General features: G+C 39.3%; 1 protein-coding gene across 1 annotated transcript in view; it reads left to right on the top strand.

Annotated features, from left to right (window-relative positions):
• The window catches only part of LOC138324179 (uncharacterized), a 63,650-nt gene extending 55,928 nt beyond the window's left edge, over nt 1-7,722 (top strand). Inside the window, exon 10 of the mRNA XM_069269259.1 lies at nt 426-7,722. Coding sequence (XP_069125360.1) covers nt 426-545 — 120 coding nt within the window. The 3' untranslated portion in view covers nt 546-7,722. The remainder of the gene's footprint in view (nt 1-425) is intronic.
• Nucleotides 7,723-21,698: the final 13,976 nt, after the last annotated feature.

The raw sequence follows: 21,698 nt of genomic DNA, 5'->3' as shown, positions 1-21,698 counted from the left end.
GCATCTCCATGCCAAGGGTTGTTGTCGAATCAATATATCAATGAACAGTTGAGTAGAATGAATATTGAGAAAAGGATTGATGTCGATTCAATTTGTTAATGATCAGTTGATTAGAGTGAATATTAAGTTAAGGGTTGATGTCGAATATCTTAAATATAATTTTGTCCAAAAACAATTTATCCACTCTTCGGTGGCTATTTATTGCACTGGTTTAACTGATGTGTTACCGGGTATAGGTGTACTTTAATAGTAAACAATATTGAAGAACTTGACAATAATTTTTGGTTTATATTTCATAAGGAATGCAAAACTAAGTAACAAATTTAGCTCTACGAAATTGTCTCTTTAATGTGGAATCAGTATATTAATGATGATTTGAGTAGAAATAATGTTGAGCTAAGGGTTAATATTTTTGTATTATACAGACATGTGATATAAATGGACGAATAGGGAGGTGGACACAAAAACCAGAGGAGAATATCAAGTTATTGAAGACGTCACCAGATATACCAGTAAATGTTCCCCCGCCTGACGGTGAACATTGAAAATGGAGTGTCCAAACACACAACTGGATCATCAGAATCATAAAATGTTTTTAGATGAAAAATATTTTAATTGGTAATTACATTATTGAGCATTAATGTGTGCAATGATACATTTTTGTCACTTTAATTTTACATTTAATGGTAATTTGAGCACTTTAATTTTTTACTCGAAAATATTAAAATATAACAAATATTCAAATGGGGCAAAAAGTAAGCATACAGACACCTCATTTTGCTGCCTGATTTAGAAAGAAAAACATTTTCCCTATTGATCTGCAATTTCATATTTCTATATGGGGTTATATTTGGCACAAATAGCTGAAAATGGTGCATTAATTTTTGTATCTCAAAATTAAGGAGTAGGAGTAGAATATGTTGTTATTCTGAGAAAAAAATATAAGCCTTATTAATCATAACTGGTATAGTTTTAAAAGTTACCACTGGAAAATAAAATCTGCAAACATCTATTCATATGAAACACCTCATTAGGAAATTAGGGCTTTAATCTCTTGTGTATATCGTCAAAACGACAAAATTCCCATGAAATCCAATATTTTGTCATCTAGGGATCTTTTAGTGACAATACCTCAAAAACGAGCATACGGACATATGTATTTTCTTCCATTTTCTTCTTTAGTATGAAGTCAAATTTCAAAAAATCTGTATGAGTAAAAAAGTTTAACACAAGAACATTTTGACTTCTCAGAGGAATACAAAATGTACATCATTAAAGGTAAAATAAGTATGATCATTGTACAACTAACAATCAATTGCTAATATGAGTATTTCAGACTAAATGATGTTTAAGGGACATGTAAGCAAAGTGTTTTATATCAAATGTGTGCTGTTATAAGCATTGTAATATGATCATAGAACCAATGCAATTCGGCACAATAATTATAACTTTTCTTTAGCATTAGTGGATGTAACGCCCGTTTTGGTTAACTATCAATCAACAGGTTCGAAAAAGCCAAGCACGCTAAATTTGCCCATTGCAGATTTTACATGTCTTCGTGAGATTTTGTAATCATTATAGTAATGTTTTTAATATATTATCAATTCAAAATTTGAACATTATTTTTGATTTAAGTTAATCGTTTGGTCAAAGAAATAATTCTTCACGGAAAACAATGACATTCTACAAACATTAAAGTGGTCGTATTTTCCTGTGAAGGAGTCAAGGTAGAGCATACTTGTACATTATGACATATTTACTGATTTTGTTATAACTTGTATTTCTCGTTAGGTGAAAGAAATATTGTAGAGGTATCACTTAGATACATAAGGGTCAGCAGGATATTGTATGCTATTCAGAATATCAGATTTTTTCTTGGTTCAAGGTAATTTCAGGTGTCAAAGGTTGCAAATTCACATTTCATTGTTAAAGTCTTAATTATACTGTTTGAGTGTTTGCCTGCAAAACCTGGGTTTGTGAAGTTCAGTTAAGAAAACTGATGAAGAAAAAGAAGTAGGTCACAGTGACCTAGTTAGTATTTGTTCCATTTTAGCATTTAAAATTTTGATGTTTATGCTGAAAATTAAGATTTGTCAACGATTTGATAGCTTGAAATTGGTGTTTAGTACTGCATGTGGATCTTGACATGACCTGCTTAAGATTTTCACATCCAAGGGTCACATTGGCCAGGTCACATTGAGCCGTCATTAAAGGTAGGATGTTAGAATTGTGCCTGCTGCCCCATTGCATGATCGTCAAATGCGACTAAATTTGGAATCGTAATTTTGTGGTTACTTAGATGAAAAAACTTTAATTTTGCAACCATTTAGACGCTTTTAGAGTAATGTTCAGCACATGATTTGAATTTTGTCACAATCTATTTGAGATAACTACATCCTAGGGTCACAGCTTTTGGGTCACGTGAATCAATTAGGTCACATTCAATGAATGGTATCACCTGGTCAACTAAGTATCATTTAGATTTGCCATATTTAAAGCAAGTGTTTAACCAGTTTAAGTTTCTGTTAGGAGAAAATCAAAAGCAACACCTACATTGCAAGTATAGTGATAGAATTAGGTATGTTGTCTCATTAAATGATCAGAAAAGGCGACTAAATCTGGGATCTCAATTCTAGTGGCTATCTAGATAAAATCTATTATGTCTGTCTCCAACATCACATAGAGAAGGTGTCTTTCTCATGAACACTTTCCTGTTACTAAAATCCAGTTGTTTTTAAGATAACACTCTCTTATGGTGAACGCTGGATGTAATTACATAATATTGTTTGCTAAAACCATTAAATAAAAGTTTCATATTTATAAGTCGCTTTTTACTATCATGCAAATGGGCAGCTGGCACAATTCTAACACCATGCATGCTATGTGGGTTTTGCTGGAGATTCTCTCATAAAACAAACTTTTATTACTTAAACGCTTGCTTTAAACTTGAAAACCCATACAATACATAGTTGTCAGACGTGACCTTTCATTGAATATGACCTAACTCATCTCCATCACCCATGTGGCCCTTTGATGCAATCATCTTAAGCAGATCATGACAAAATCCAAATAAAGCTCTAAACGTTACTCTGAAGCGTTAGAGTGGGTGCAAAATTAAAAGCGTTTTCATCTAAGTAACCACACAAAATTAAAATTCCAAATCAAGTCGCCTTTTACGATCACGCAGTTGGGGGTAGCAGGCAAAATTCTAACATCCTACCTTTTGTTAAGGTGTTGCTTGAAATCAGCTCATAGAACAAGCACAAACAATTTTTAAACCTGCTTCAAACATGAGAAAACAGAGTATGCTTAGTTTAATGCTAAAATGGACCAAATACTTAACTTTGTCACTTACTTTTTGAATTTTTCATCATTTTTTTCAACTGAACTTCAGAAACCCTTGTTTTGCAATTCTAATATTTTATGAATTAGGATTAAAAAATGAAAATGTGAATTTGACTTTTTGACCTTTAGACCATGGGCTAGGAGGGTCCCACATGCACCCCAACCTTCAGAACAATATTTTTTCTGAACCCTTATGATCCACTGATCTCAAATCAAAATGTTAACATAACATAAGTATGAATGCACTTCCGGGGATGATGTCATCAGGATGGCCGCCATCTCAAATTTCACTAAAAAGTGAAAAATAGTCATAACTTTGACATTTTTCAACCGAATGGTACAAATAATAAAAACATAACATCAGTTGTTTATTTCCTGTGTATATTTAACATAAGGATATGTCAGATGGTTACTACAGTGTCGCAATTGTCTTTCACTGGTTCTCATAATCTTTGTGCGTGCTTTCTTGCTTGTCTGGATATAATCTGGTAATCAAAATCCAATTAGTCGGAAGCCAGTGTCGTCTTCGATGTCGATGAGCTGATGTGGCAGACCAGCCGTAGTTTACCACCATAGTTCAGCTTGTCATCTTTCATTTTCCTTCCATGGCGAGAGTTCAAATCAGGAACATCGGGTTCAGGGATGTGGGAGCTCTTCCAATTTCCAACCTAGTGATACACATATCGTAAATGTGGTTCCAGACTTCCTCGGCATGATGGAAGAAGACATCAGATCTACATTCTTCGAAGGGTTGCGTTGGTTCTCCTTTATCAATATAGGAGACTAAAATTGGCAGAGGTCAATATTGATGTCATAAACGAAGTCTGCAGTAATGGTTCACTCTTTGCCAAGACTGAATAGTACTTTAGAGAACTTCATTCTGTAGAGTCTTCAACGGTATTACTTTTCCCGTTTCTGGAGCTGGTTGTATCACATCTGATGTATACGTGGAGACACATAAGTGCTGTGCATTGATTCTGAGTGTAGCCTTTTGCGAATTCTGCGAAATTAATCTGTCTTTGCGTATTTCCTGTGCTGATATCAAAGAAAATGACTATAACTTTCAACGCCAGTGCATATGCAGCAGAACTGTTCGGCCTTTAGATCCGGATGCATTACTGATACCCTTGTCTCTCCCATACATTCAGCGTATAACTATGCCGGAATCTGCCTCCTCTTGGTTTGAACGCAGAGTTTCATTTAATTCTTCCACTTCGACTTTTCATCTCCAGAGTTATACCGGTAAGCAGTTCCTTCGTAGATCAGGATAACAATACCTCTCATGGAGTTTCCTGTCATTAGTTGTACAAATTCAGATATTACAAAAGAGACTACTGAACTTAGTCGTGTTCTCATCGTTCACAAGAAACAGCTTCTAACCAGTCACCATGCTGCAATACGAGCTGACGATGTATTCTCTTTGACATCGGCACAGGAAATAAGCAAAGTGTGATGATCACAGCATGCAGAAGGTTGCACACAGAAACACTGCACAGCGGTGTTTGTGTCTCCACACTCACACCAGATGTGACACGACCAGCACTTTTAATGGAGTAGGTAAAGCAAGATCATTGAAGACTCCAGAAAATTCAATTCTTCGCTGCAAGTGCTTTCCAGGCTTCGCGAAGAATAAAATATTAAACATTTAAGACCTCATAAATTACCTCGAGGAAACCATATCTGCCATATATGGTCGCATGAGGGTCCACAAGGTTGATGAATGGTACTTCATTCGAAATTATGGAGCTATGTGCCAAGGAGAACCAATTCCACTATTCGAAGAATGTGGATCTAGTGTAATTTCCATTATGCCATTATGTGAATCACTAGTTAGAATCTGAAAGAGCTACGACATCCCTGAACCCGTTGTTCGTGATATGAACTCTATGACAAGCTAATACAACAGCGGTAAATGGATAATGTACTGTCACATCAACTCATCGACATCAAAGACAACGCCCTGACTTTCGAATTGGATACTGATAACTCGATTACTTTGATTCGGACTGCCTGTACCAGCAACCAGACATGTCGAGTCACTTCAAGGGATATAACAGTGATGGGAGAAAGCACGCACAATGATAAAGGTTATCGTTAAGAACCAGTGAAAGAAATATGTGACACTGTAGTAACCATCTGACATTTTGCTTATGTTATACACAGATATTAAACAATGAATGTGCTCATTTTCAAAGACACAAACGGTTTGGTTTTATTGGTTTAGCTTATGTTACATTTGTTACGCCATCAGTAGGTGTTGTGCTGTAATAATTAATTTTGAGACACTACTAGTCTACAAAATTTCCAACATGAAAATGGATTATGTTAGCAACTGTGAAGTCACACAAGATTTTCAGCCATCATTAAATGAAGTTTTTCTACTTTCTAAATCATCAATAGTCAATGTTCTATTTAGGAAAATTATAAAACACCTTGAAACTCTAGTGTCATCGGTTTCGGTTTCAATACCAATGATATGCCCAGTGAGTGGACCCGGTGATGTTTTTTTAATCGTAATGATGGTACAGTATAACTAGTCTAAATCGAACCCTGTATAAACCGGAAACTTGTCTATACCGATTAATTTGTTTGGTCCCGGCAAATTTCATAATAAACTATAGTACCCAAAACCTGCATAAACCGGAACCTGTCTACTATGAAAACCAGAACTGTCTAGGTAATGTTACTATACCTTTCTTTGTAAAATTAACTTGGGCAAACCGGCAACAATGTTTTCACAACATTGGACTGATCATAAGGCGCCTAAGAGTATTTACCTGTACCGGTATACTAAGGGCTAGATAGTGACAACTTTTCATTCGACGGTTTTGTTACATGTACATTGTATTTGTGAATACTTTTCACGGTCAAGTCTAACAATAGAACAAACACATAACTTCTGAGAGTTCATTTGAATGTAGCACACCAAGAGAAATGGATCGTACATGTACACCTCATAAACCAAGAAAACGTAGGATGGAATTCTGTGTTCTACCATATACATATGTGAGATTAAATGTTTGTGCTGTAATAAAAAAAATCCTCTGATGATTTCCATGTGAACATATTGTGATAAGGTTCTATCCTCTATAAACCGGACACCTGTATAATACGAACAAATGGACTGGTCCCGATCACATCCGGTTTAGACAAGTTATACCGTATAACAATAATTTGCTTTTGCATATGTTTATATTTTATTGTTTTTTAATGATTGTTAAAGGCCCACTGCCTTTCCAAAACGGCTGTTAATTTTTAAAATAGGAAAGTAAAATGCGATCGATATTTTTTTAGAGTCGCAAAAGTTAATACTACTCGTATCATCACCTTCTGAATAATTTGATTAAAATAAATGAAATTTTAATTTTAATAACGGGGATCATCTTATGTTTCCCGCCGTCGTTTTAAATACCGCGCGGTAGTTGACTATTACTGTGTCAGACGGCAAGAGCGGAATGACTCTCCTCTGTTATCATATATTACGCAGGAAATCTTGCATACGTTTGGTGTTATAACCTCATCTTAGAACATCGGTATATATTCTGCTATTTAATGTTTTTAAGAAACCTTTGTTTTGCAAAAGAAGGTAGTGGGCCTTTAGGGTCAAAACACTAATTAGGAATAATAATATGATGTTTGGAAACATGTTTGCTGCGTCAAGCAAAATACAAAAAAAATGCTGATTAAAATACAATTTTTGAACTTAAATTCCATTTTCAAATTTGTTGCATATTGGACCCTCCTAGCCCATTTCCTACATTAGTTGCTTTGTCTAGTTAAAGGTGTCAGCATACAGTCTTTTTTAAAGTAAAGCTTAAACCTTGAGCATACATAAGATGCTGACAGAAACTGAAGACAATAACAGAGATTTGAATCTCAAGCTAATATTACAGTAAAAATAAACAAGGAACTCGACATACGTTGAAATGTGTAATACCATTGTTATAGATTGATAGAATGATTGCACCACAATGCATATCAATATGCATCATGTCAGCGTTAAGGTATGACAACATTGTGACTAAAATGCTATGTAGTAAACAAACAAACCAGCATCTCTATCCTCAACAGACTGGTATTTACTTTATGCGATTTACACAAAGACGCATAGCACATATCGGTTCATTTCGTCCTAAAGACAACCGTTTTCAAAATTAAAAAAGTAATTGAAATATTTTGTTTCTGAATGCATATGCTTCACATCAATTATCTTATTTGTGACAAAAGAGAATATTATTAACAATGTTTAATTAATTAAGTGGTTATCGTGGTAGGGGATTTTCCTACATAAAATCCAATTGTTACATAGAACACCAACTTCTACTATGGCTCCTTTTATTTAGTGTAGCAAATAAAATTCAATTGTATTCCCACAAAGTGGTCCTTCGATGTTCTTGTAACGAAAAATGAGAAAAACGTTGTTAGATTTGCATGACTTGCTTGAAACAGAACAGCTCTAGGTATTAATTCTGTGATGTTTAGTCTCTGGAAATCGGAGGCGCAGATATTGACTCACCACCATCGCTCCCTTTATTTATATAACGTCATTGTACGCAAATTGATACCCTTATTGAAAAAATACCTTAAACATTTGTGTTGATAAAGTTTACTTCATTACTCAGTGGTAATACCAAAGATGCATCATTTATTGATAATTACGCTTCGTTTTATGAAACTATTTCTGTTATTTTCTCTGAAAGATAACTTTGAAATTGATAACTCTGCCTGCAACGTGTTAATCTCTAGAAATGTGGCCGTGCAACAATTACTATTTGTACTATAATAGGCCCTAGTGGTTTTTGTCAAAGCGTAAGGCCTCCTCAAAGAAAATATTTTCTTTAATAATGAAATTTAAGATATAAACACTTAACAGAAATAGATAAAATATAGTTGCCACACATTACTTTTTTTATTTAGTCACGTTCAAATTGCTCTTTGTATAGCGTTATTTCTCCATCATAATTATGACTAAAACTGTTACTAGATGCAAGTATTTTGTAACTTGATTTATTCATAATTATGTTTGTAGTTTTTTCACATTGAAATTTCTTACAATGATTAAAAATAATTGATAGTGGTCTTTTGACATATACATCACATTGGAACTATATAAGCTGAGGTAAATGCCATATAAATCTTAATTTAAATCATTGAAATATCACACAAGTCATTACGTGGTGTTACGTGGTACCAAAGCAGCACAGGTACTGTTGTGAAAACACTTGTAAAATTGTTACAGTAAAATGTTTAACTGCATTCAGTATAATTCGTTATAATAAACGCAACTACGTCCCCTTTATAAAGTAAAATCACAAACATCTATATAAATTGATTTTTCTTAATTTTATACGTTTTTCTTGCTGGGTATCAATTTGGGTACACATCATGTGACAAAACTAGAAATTTCGAGACATGATATAAATCGTTCTAACAATAAAAATAGGCACTGTAATAAGAAAAACAAAGCATCAAAATAAAGTGTGTATGCTCTTTTTGAAAACAAAGCAGAAAAAAACTGAAACACACTTAGCAAGAAATGTCATATAAGAAAAATTGTCGTGTATTGGTATCAATTTTCAATTTTGGTACAATGACGTTATAATAAATATTTTTTTTTGTGCTCAGATATTGGCTCATGACACCTGCATCTAATCTCATTCATATAGTCTCAGGCGTATATAAAACAAGTATCATATTTTCCGTTGGAATCCTGGATTTTACACATTCATTTTCAGTGCAATTCTGATACATACATCCCAGCATGCTCTCTACATATCTCTCTCCTCTCATTCCAACTAACATCTCGTATATGTATCAACCATCATCTCATCATTTCATTTTAGTCATCCCGTCTCAGCCGCCATATATCACTCCACCATCTCGTCTCAACCGCTATCTCACTTCTACCGCCATATCACTTCTACCACCATCTCGTCTCAACCGCTATCTCACTTCTACCGCCATCTCACTTCTACCATGAACCATCTCGTCTCAACAGCCTGTCACTTCTACCCTAATCTCGTCTCAACCGATATCTCACGTTTACCACTATCTCGTCTCATCTACCGTTTCACCTCAACCACCTTCTCGCCTTTACAACTATCTCTTATCAACAACTACGATCTTATCTCGACCACCATCTTTTACATTTAAAATCTATACATTGAACTGTTATAATTACATTTTAAGCGCACAGCACTCCAAGCCCCAAGGTTTATCATCATTGCACAATGTTTTATTCATTTGTTCTTTTAATCATCTTCTTAATTATTTTGTATTTCATTTAAGTACATTGACATATTCTTTAATAATTTCATATCTCTGTATCATTGTAACAGTAACTTTCTATCGAGATATAGTTTGAATAGGGAAACAATAGAACAATTGTCAACTCTTCTGTTAGAAATATGATAATGTTTGTATATTGTATAGCCAATTAAGGACAAAAGAACATTAAATTCGCTGTAATTCTGATCAGCAATCTTATAGCCTATAACAATGAACATCATTTTCCTTAATTGTACATTGTAATGATATTTTTTCTGAAAATATATGCACAAAGCATCTACACATCGACATTCAATAAAATAGTGTTTATAATCATCCTTAATTTTAACACTTATATAGATGCACATAACTGTAAATTAACCTAAGTTTTTACCCGCCAAAAGTTTGACACGGTAAGATTTGAACATTTTTTGCGTTCAACTTTGGCCACTTCCGGTACAAAGTGGTTTTTATATATCGCTTTGATTTTTCAATCGCAAAAAGTCTGGAAAATGCCTGACAATATGGCGTTTTTATGAAGTGGGAACCTCCCATAATGGCCGAGATTTTGCCCGCCAAATTTGACACGATTTATCAAGTTCCGTGTTAGGGCTATTTTTTCGGTAAATCTTGTTGTGAGCTAGAGCGCTAATTTTTTGTACAAAGATAGACAATTGCAAGCTGCACCACGAATCCTAGTCACATTTTGCGAAAATTTCAAAAATGGCCGATATTTTGACCGACAAAGATTTTTGTGAAAAATGCTTTTGTGAGCTAGAGCGCTAATTTTTTGTACAACGATAGATGGTAAAAAATGATGACAATTCCACAAAGTCCGGGTTGCATAACTTTAAAAATGGCCAAAATATGGCTCCGTAAAGTTCGTCACGTATGAGACGCGTCTCTGCACATCACTTTGCCGGCTTCCTGTTTAAAGGGGTTTTGATATATCACTCTGATGTTTTGCATATTTGTAGTCGGTATAAAAGTCTACAACACTGCCAATTTTCAGGGGCATATCTTTCAAAATGGCTGAGTATTTTCCCGCCAAATATGACAGAATCTTAATAAGTCGGTTTTGCCGCTTAAAAAGGTTTCCGACTTCCGGTACAAAGCGGTTTAAAGTTATGGTTATGATTTTTTGTACATTTATTGTCCGTAATATGATCTACAAAATGGCGGATTTTCAGGTGCGAAGTATTCAAAATGGCAAAGTAAATGCCCGCGAAAGTTTAAAACGATTTAATTTACAACACAACTTTGACCGTCTAATTTCAGACGATTTATCCATGTTGTTTTGAAATATTGATACGATTTTTTGCACAACCGTACACACGTGCATGTACTACATAATGGTGGTTTTATAGATGCACATAACTGTAAATTAACCTAAGTTTTTACCCGCCAAAAGTTTGACACGGTAAGATTTGAACATTTTTTGCGTTCAACTTTGGCCACTTCCGGTACAAAGTGGTTTTTATATATCGCTTTGATTTTTCAATCGCAAAAAGTCTGGAAAATGCCTGACAATATGGCGTTTTTATGAGAGTGGGAACCTCCCATAATGGCCGAGATTTTGCCCGCCAAATTTGACACGATTTATCAAGTTCCGTGTTAGGGCTATTTTTTCGGTAAATCTTGTTGTGAGCTAGAGCGCTAATTTTTTGTATGGTTACAGTATACTTAGCGGGAAGTCACCAGCTGTAGAAACTGATCACTATTGTTACAGTGCACTGAGGAAGTCACCAGCTGTAGAAACTGATCACTATGGTTACAGTATACTTGGCGGGAAGTCACCAGCTGTAGAAACTGATCACTATGGTTACAGTATACTTGGCGGGAAGTCACCAGCTGTAGAAACTGATCACTATGGTTACAGTATACTTGGCGGGAAGTCACCAGCTGTAGAAACTGATCACTATGGTTACAGTATACTTGGCGGGAAGTCACCAGCTGTAGAAACTGATCACTATGGTTACAGTATACTTGGCGGAAGTCACCAGCTGTAGAACTGATCACTATGGTTACAGTATACTTGGCGGAAGTCAAAGAACTGATCACTATGGTTACAGTATACTTGGCGGGAAGTCACCAGCTGTAGAAACTGATCACTATGGTTACAGTATACTTGGCGGGAAGTCACCAGCTGTAGAAACTGATCACTATGGTTACAGTATACTTGGCGGGAAGTCACCAGCTGTAGAAACTGATCACTATGGTTACAGTATACTTGGCGGGAAGTCACCAGCTGTAGAAACTGATCACTATGGTTACAGTATACTTGGCGGGAAGTCACCAGCTGTAGAAACTGATCACTATGGTTACAGTATACTTGGCGGGAAGTCACCAGCTGTAGAAACTGATCACTATGGTTACAGTATACTTGGCGGGAAGTCACCAGCTGTAGAAACTGATCACTATGGTTACAGTATACTTGGCGGGAAGTCACCAGCTGTAGAAACTGATCACTATGGTTACAGTATACTTGGCGGGAAGTCACCAGCTGTAGAAACTGATCACTATGGTTACAGTATACTTGGCGGGAAGTTACCAGCTGTAGAAACTGATCACTATGGTTACAGTATACTTGGCGGGAAGTCACCAGCTGTAGAAACTGATCACTATGGTTACAGTATACTTGGCGGAAAGTCACCAGCTGTAGAAACTGATCACTATGGTTACAGTATACTTGGCGGGAAGTCACCAGCTGCAGAAACTGATCACTATGGTTACAGTATACTTGGCGGGAAGTCACCAGCTGTAGAAACTGATCACTATGATTACAGTATACTTGGCGGGAAGTCATCAGCTGTAGAAAACTGATCACTATGGTTACAGTATACTTGGCGGGAAGTCACCAGCTGTAGAAACTGATCACTATGGTTACAGTATACTTGGCGGGAAGTCACCAGCTGTAGAAACTGATCACTATGGTTACAGTATACTTGGCGGGAAGTCACCAGCTGTAGAAACTGATCACTATGGTTACAGTATACTTGGCGGGAAGTCACCAGCTGTAGAAACTGATCACTATGGTTACAGTATACTTGGCGGGAAGTTACCAGCTGTAGAGACTGATCACTATGGTTACAGTATACTTGGCGGGAAGTCACCAGCTGTAGAAACTGATCACCATGGTTACAGTATACTTGGCGGAAAGTCACCAGCTGTAGAAACTGATCACTATGGTTACAGTATACTTGGCGGGAAGTCACCAGCTGTAGAAAGTAGAAACTGATCAATATGGTTACAGTATACTTTGCGAGTAGTCACAAGCTGTAGAGACTGATCACCATGGTTACAGTATACTTGGCGGGAAGTTACCAGCTGTAGAAACTGATCACTATGGTTACAGTATACTTGGCGGGAAGTCACCAGCTGTAGAAACTGATCACTATGGTTACAGTATACTTGGCGGGAAGTCACCAGCTGTAGAAACTGATCACCATGGTTACAGTATACTTGGCGGGAAGTCACCAGCTGTAGAGACTGATCACTATGGTTACAATATACTTGGCGGGAAGTCACCAGCTGTAGAAACTGATCACTATGGTTACAGTATACTTGGCGGGAAGTCACCAGCTGTAGAAACTGATCACCATGGTTACAGTATACTTGGCGGAAAGTCACCAGCTGTAGAAACTGATCACTATGGTTACAGTATACTTGGCGGAAAGTCACCAGCTGTAGAAACTGATCACTATGGTTACAGTATACTTGGCGGGAAGTCACCAGCTGTAGAAACTGATCACTATGGTTACAGTATACTTGGCGGAAAGTCACCAGCTGTAGAAACTGATCACTATGGTTACAGTATACTTGGCGGGAAGTCACCAGCTGTAGAAACTGATCACTATGGTTACAGTATACTTGGCGGGAAGTCACCAGCTGTAGAAACTGATCACCATGGTTACAGTATACTTGGCGGGAAGTCACCAGCTGTAGAAACTGATCACTATGGTTACAGTATACTTGGCGGGAAGTCACCAGCTGTAGAGACTGATCACCATGGTTACAGTATACTTGGCGGGAAGTCACCAGCTGTAGAAACTGATCACTATGGTTACAGTATACTTGGCGGGAAGTCACCAGCTGTAGAAACTGATCACTATGGTTACAGTATACTTGGCGGGAAGTCACCAGCTGTAGAGACTGATCACTATGGTTACAGTATACTTGGCGGGAAGTCACCAGCTGTAGAAACTGATCACTATGGTTACAGTATACTTGGCGGGAAGTCACCAGCTGTAGAGACTGATCACCATGGTTACAGTATACTTGGCGAGTAGTCACCAGCTGTAGAGACTGATCACCATGGTTACAGTATACTTGGCGGAAAGTCACCAGCTGTAGAAACTGATCACTATGGTTACAGTATACTTGGCTGGAAGTCACCAGCTGTAGAAACTGATGATCACTATGGTTACAGTATACTTGGCGGGAAGTCACCAGCTGTAGAAACTGATCACTATGGTTACAGTATACTTGGCGGGAAGTTACCAGCTGTAGAAACTGATCACTATGGTTACAGTATACTTGGCGGGAAGTCACCAGCTGTAGAAACTGATCACTATGGTTACAGTATACTTGGCGAGTAGTCACCAGCTGTAGAGACTGATCACCATGGTTAAAGTATACTTGGCGGAAAGTCACCAGCTGTAGAAACTGATCACTATGGTTACAGTATACTTGGCGGGAAGTCACCAGCTGTAGAAACTGATCACTATGGTTACAGTATACTTGGCGGGAAGTCACCAGCTGTAGAAACTGATCACCATGGTTACAGTATACTTGCCGAGAAGTCACCAGCTGTAGAAACTGATCACTATGGTTACAGTATACTTGGCGGGAAGTCACCAGCTGTAGAAACTGATCACTATGGTTACAGTATACTTGGCGGGAAGTCACCAGCTGTAGAAACTGATCACCATGGTTACAGTATACTTGGCGGAAAGTCACCAGCTGTAGAAACTGATCACTATGGTTACAGTATACTTGGCGGGAAGTCACCAGCTGTAGAAACTGATCACCATGGTTACAGTATACTTGGCGGGAAGTCACCAGCTGTAGAAACTGATCACTATGGTTACAGTATACTTGGCGGAAAGTCACCAGCTGTAGAAACTGATCACTATGGTTACAGTATACTTGGCGGGAAGTCACCAGCTGTAGAAACTGATCACTATGGTTACAGTATACTTGGCGGAAAGTCACCAGCTGTAGAAACTGATCACTATGGTTACAGTATACTTGGCGGGAAGTCACCAGCTGTAGAAACTGATCACTATGGTTACAGTATACTTGGCGGGAAGTCACCAGCTGTAGAAACTGATCACTATGGTTACAGTATACTTGGCGGGAAGTCACCAGCTGTAGAAACTGATCACTATGGTTACAGTATACTTGGCGGGAAGTCACCAGCTGTAGAAACTGATCACTATGGTTACAGTATACTTGGCGGGAAGTCACCAGCTGCAGAAACTGATCACTATGGTTACAGTATACTTGGCGGGAAGTTACCAGCTGCAGAAACTGATCACTATGGTTACAGTATACTTGGCGGAAAGTCACCAGCTGTAGAAACTGATCACTATGGTTACAGTATACTTGGCGGGAAGTCACCAGCTGTAGAAACTGATCACTATGGTTACAGTATACTTGGCGGGAAGTCACCAGCTGTAGAAACTGATCACCATGGTTACAGTATACTTGGCGGGAAGTCACCAGCTGTAGAAACTGATCACTATGGTTACAGTATACTTGGCGGGAAGTCACCAGCTGTAGAAACTGATCACTATGGTTACAGTATACTTGGCGGGAAGTCACCAGCTGTAGAAACTGATCACTATGGTTACAGTATACTTGGCGGGAAGTCACCAGCTGTAGAAACTGATCACTATGGTTACAGTATACTTGGCGGGAAGTCACCAGCTGTAGAAACTGATCACTATGGTTACAGTATACTTGGCGGGAAGTCACAAGCTGTAAAACTGATCACTATGGTTACAGTATGCTTGGCGGGAAGTCAACGACTGACTGGTTATGGTTACAGTATACTTGGCGGGAAGTCACCAGCTGTAGAAACTGATCACTATGGTTACAGTATACTTGGCGGGAAGTCACCAGCTGTAGAAACTGATCACTATGGTTACAGTATACTTGGCGGAAAGTCACCAGCTGTAGAAACTGATCACTATGGTTACAGTATACTTGGCGGGAAGTCACCAGCTGTAGAAACTGATCACTATGGTTACAGTATACTTGGCGGGAAGTCACCAGCTGTAGAAACTGATCACTATGGTTACAGTATACTTGGCGGGAAGTCACCAGCGGCAGAGACTGATCACTATGGTTACAGTATACTTGGCGGGAAGTCACCAGCTGTAGAAACTGATCACTATGGTTACAGTATACTTGGCGGAAAGTCACCAGCTGTAGAAACTGATCACTATGGTTACAGTATACTTGGCGGGAAGTCACCAGCTGTAGAAACTGATCACTATGGTTACAGTATACTTGGCGGGAAGTCACCAGCTGTAGAAACTGATCACTATGGTTACAGTATACTTGGCGGGAAGTCACCAGCTGTAGAGACTGATCACTATGGTTACAGTATACTTGGCGGGAAGTCACCAGCTGTAGAAACTGATCACTATGGTTACAGTATACTTGGCGGGAAGTCACCAGCTGTAGAAACTGATCACTATGGTTACAGTATACTTGGCGGGAAGTCACCAGCTGTAGAAACTGATCACTATGGTTACAGTATACTTGGCGGGAAGTCACCAGCTGTAGAAACTGATCACTATGGTTACAGTATACTTGGCGGGAAGTCACCAGCTGTAGAAACTGATCACCATGGTTACAGTATACTTGGCGGGAAGTCACCAGCTGTAGAAACTGATCACTATGGTTTCAGTATACTTGGCGGGAAGTCACCAGCTGTAGAAACTGATCACTATGGTTACAGTATACTTGGCGGGAAGTCACCAGCTGTAGAAACTGATCACTATGGTTACAGTATACTTGGCGGGAAGTCACCAGCTGTAGAAACTGATCACTATGGTTACAGTATACTTGGCGGAAAGTCACCAGCTGTAGAAACTGATCACTATGGTTACAGTATACTTGGCGGGAAGTCACCAGCTGTAGAAACTGATCACTATGGTTACAGTATACTTGGCGGGAAGTCACCAGCTGTAGAAACTGATCACTATGGTTACAGTATACTTGGCGGAAAGTCACCAGCTGTAGAGACTGATCACTATGGTTACAGTATACTTGGCGGGAAGTCACCAGCTGTAGAAACTGATCACTATGGTTACAGTATACTTGGCGGGAAGTCACCAGCTGTAGAAACTGATCACTATGGTTACAGTATACTTGGCGGAAAGTCACCAGCTGTAGAAACTGATCACTATGGTTACAGTATACTTGGCGGAAAGTCACCAGCTGTAGAAACTGATCACTATGGTTACAGTATACTTGGCGGGAAGTCACCAGCTGTAGAAACTGATCACTATGGTTACAGTATACTTGGCGGAAGTCACCAGCTGTAGAAACTGATCACCATGGTTACAGTATACTTGGCGGGAAGTCACCAGCTGTAGAAACTGATCACTATGGTTACAGTATACTTGGCGGGAAGTCACCAGCTGTAGAAACTGATCACTATGGTTACAGTATACTTGGCGGGAAGTCACCAGCTGTAGAAACTGATCACTATGGTTACAGTATACTTGGCGGGAAGTCACCAGCTGTAGAAACTGATCACTATGGTTACAGTATACTTGGCGGGAAGTCACCAGCTGTAGAAACTGATCACTATGGTTACAGTATACTTGGCGGGAAGTCACCAGCTGAGAAACTGATCACTATGGTTACAGTATACTTGGCGGGAAGTCACCAGCTGTAGAAACTGATCACTATGGTTACAGTATACTTGGCGGGAAGTCACCAGCTGTAGAAACTGATCACTATGGTTACAGTATACTTGGCGGGAAGTCACCAGCTGTAGAAACTGATCACTATGGTTACAGTATACTTGGCGGGAAGTCACCAGCTGTAGAAACTGATCACTATGGTTAACAGTATACTTGGCGGGAAGTCACCAGCTGTAGAAACTGATCACCATGGTTACAGTATACTTGGCGGGAAGTCACCAGCTGTAGAAACTGATCACTATGGTTACAGTATACTTGGCGAGAAGTCACCAGCTGTAGAAACTGATCACCATGGTTACAGTATACTTGGCGGGAAGTTACCAGCTGTAGAGACTGATCACTATGGTTACAATTTACTTGGCGGGAAGTCACCAGCTGTAGAAACTGATCACCATGGTTACAGTATACTTGGCGGGAAGTCACCAGCTGTAGAAACTGATCACTATGGTTACAGTATACTTGGCGGGAAGTCACCAGCTGTAGAAACTGATCACTATGGTTACAGTATACTTGGCGGGAAGTCACCAGCTGTAGAAACTGATCACTATGGTTACAGTATACTTGGCGGGAAGTCACCAGCTGTAGAAACTGATCACTATGGTTACAGTATACTTGGCGGGAAGTCACCAGCTGTAGAAACTGATCACTATGGTTACAGTATACTTGGCGGGAAGTCACCAGCTGTAGAAACTGATCACTATGGTTACAGTATACTTGGCGGGAAGTCACCAGCTGTAGAAACTGATCACCATGGTTACAGTATACTTGGCGGAAAGTCACCAGCTGTAGAAACTGATCACTATGGTTACAGTATACTTGGCGGAAAGTCACCAGCTGTAGAAACTGATCACTATGGTTACAGTATACTTGGCGGGAAGTCACCAGCTGTAGAAACTGATCACCATGGTTACAGTATACTTGGCGGGAAGTCACCAGCTGTAGAAACTGATCACTATGGTTACAGTATACTTGGCGGGAAGTCACCAGCTGTAGAAACTGATCACTATGGTTACAGTATACTTGGCGGGAAGTCACCAGCTGTAGAGACTGATCACTATGGTTACAGTATACTTGACGGGCAGCAACCAGCTGTAGAGGCTGATCACCATGGTAACAGTATACTTGGCGGGAAGTCACCAGCTGTAGAAACTGATCACTATGGTTACAGTATACTTGGCGGAAAGTCACCAGCTGTAGAAACTGATCACTATGGTTACAGTATACTTGGCGGGAAGTCACCAGCTGTAGAAACTGATCACCATGGTTACAGTATACTTGGCGGAAAGTTACCAGCTGTAGAAACTGATCACTATGGTTACAGTATACTTGGCGGGAAGTCACCAGCTGTAGAAACTGATCACTATGGTTACAGTATACTTGGCGGGAAGTCACCAGCTGTAGAAACTGATCACTATGGTTACAGTATACTTGGCGGGAAGTCACCAGCTGTAGAAACTGATCACTATGGTTACAGTATACTTGGCGGGAAGTCACCAGCTGTAGAAACTGATCACTATGGTTACAGTATACTTGGCGGGAAGTCACCAGCTGTAGAAACTGATCACATATGGTTACAGTATACTTGGCGGGAAGTCACCAGCTGTAGAAACTGATCACTATGGTTACAGTATACTTGGCGGGAAGTCACCAGCTGTAGAAACTGATCACTATGGTTACAGTATACTTGGCGGGAAGTCACCAGCTGTAGAAACTGATCACTATGGTTACAGTATACTTGGCGGGAAGTCACCAGCTGTAGAAACTGATCACTATGGTTACAGTATACTTGGTGGAAAGTCACCAGCTGTAGAAACTGATCACTATGGTTACAGTATACTTGGCGGGAAGTCACCAGCGGCAGAGACTGATCACCATGGTTACAGTATACTTGGCGGAAAGTCACCAGCTGTAGAAACTGATCACCATGGTTACAGTATACTTGGCGGGAAGTCACCAGCTGTAGAAACTGATCACCATGGTTACAGTATACTTGGCGGAAAGTCACCAGCTGTAGAAACTGATCACTATGGTTACAGTATACTTGGCGGGAAGTCACCAGCTGTAGAAACTGATCACTATGGTTACAGTATACTTGGCGGGAAGTCACCAGCTGTAGAAACTGATCACTATGGTTACAGTATACTTGGCGGGAAGTCACCAGCTGTAGAAACTGATCACTATGGTTACAGTATACTTGGCGGGAAGTCACCAGCTGTAGAAACTGATCACTATGGTTACAGTATACTTGGCGGGAAGTCACCAGCTGTAGAAACTGATCACTATGGTTACAGTATACTTGGCGGGAAGTCACCAGCTGTAGAAACTGATCACTATGGTTACAGTATACTTGGCGGGAAGTCACCAGCTGTAGAAACTGATCACTATGGTTACAGTATACTTGGCGGGAAGTCACCAGCTGTAGAAACTGATCACTATGGTTACAGTATACTTGGCGGGAAGTCACCAGCTGTAGAAACTGATCACTATGGTTACAGTATACTTGGCGGGAAGTCACCAGCTGTAGAAACTGATCACTATGGTTACAGTATGCTTGGCGGGAAGTCACCAGCTGTAGAAACTGATCACTATGGTTACAGTATACTTGGCGGGAAGTCACCAGCTGTAGAAACTGATCACTATGGTTACAGTATACTTGGCGGGAAGTCACCAGCTGTAGAAACTGATCACTATGGTTACAGTATACTTGGCGGGAAGTCACCAGCTGTAGAAACTGATCACTATGGTTACAGTATACTTGGCGGGAAGTCACCAGCTGTAGAAACTGATCACTATGGTTACAGTATACTTGTGGGGAAGTCACCAGCTGTAGAAACTGATCACTATGGTTACAGTATACTGGGAAGTCCACTGTAGAAACTGATCACATGGTTACAGTATACTTGGCGGGAAGTCACCAGCTGTAGAAACTGATCACTATGATTACAGTATACTTGGCGGGAAGTCACCAGCTATAGAAAGTGATCACCATGGTTACAGTATACTTGGCGGGAAGTCACCAGCTGTAGAAACTGATCACTATGGTTACAGTATACTTGGCGGGAAGTCACCAGCTGTAGAAACTGATCACTATGGTTACAGTATACTTGGCGGGAAGTCACCAGCTGTAGAAACTGATCACTATGGTTACAGTATACTTGGCGGGAAGTCACCAGCTGTAGAAACTGATCACTATGGTTACAGTATACTTGGCGGGAAGTCACCAGCTGTAGAAACTGATCACTATGGTTACAGTATACTTGGCGGGAAGTCACCAGCTGTAGAAACTGATCACTATGGTTACAGTATACTTGGCGGGAAGTCACCAGCTGTAGAAACTGATCACTATGGTTACAGTATACTTGGCGGGAAGTCACCAGCTGTAGAAACTGATCACTATGGTTACAGTATACTTGGCGGGAAGTCACCAGCTGTAGAAATATCACTATGGTTACAGTATACTTGGCGGGAAGTCACCAGCTGTAGAAACTGATCACTATGGTTACAGTATACTTGGCGGGAAGTCACCAGCTGTAGAAACTGATCACTATGGTTACAGTATACTTGGCGGGAAGTCACCAGCTGTAGAAACTGATCACTATGGTTACAGTATACTTGGCGGAAAGTCACCAAAGCTGTAGAAACTGATCACTATGGTTACAGTATACTTGGCGGGAAGTCACCAGCTGTAGAAACTTCAGTGATACTACTAAACTACTTCCAGATGTCTTTAATGTTTCAACTTAGTCAGAAATATTCTATGTGTATGTGTATGCCAGATAAAATAGGCAAGCTTAGTGTGACAAAATCATTGTATGTTGTTGTAATCAAATGTAAATAGCTTTTGATTTTTTCTTTCTTCATTTCTTGGTGTCCTGTGTAATTCAAGTGAAAAATAAATCAGTTTTGGTTTACATTGTAATTGGTTGTTTGTTTACAAATTATGTCAACTATGAAAATACAAACAATAACTTCGCTTTCAGATAGACTCATCTTAAGTCATCTAAATGGTCAATTTGGAATAGACTGAAAATGCTTTATCAGTCTGATTCATGTGAACTTGGACACGTGAGTGAAACATAGTATTTGTAGGTGTGGGGCATTGGTCAGAGACGTATCACATCTGATGGACAGTATTTGTAGGTG

This window comes from Argopecten irradians, chromosome 5 (assembly GCF_041381155.1).
Source record: "Argopecten irradians isolate NY chromosome 5, Ai_NY, whole genome shotgun sequence".
Classification (NCBI taxonomy): domain Eukaryota; kingdom Metazoa; phylum Mollusca; class Bivalvia; order Pectinida; family Pectinidae; genus Argopecten; species Argopecten irradians.
This window is presented reverse-complemented; position numbering and strand designations above follow the sequence as displayed.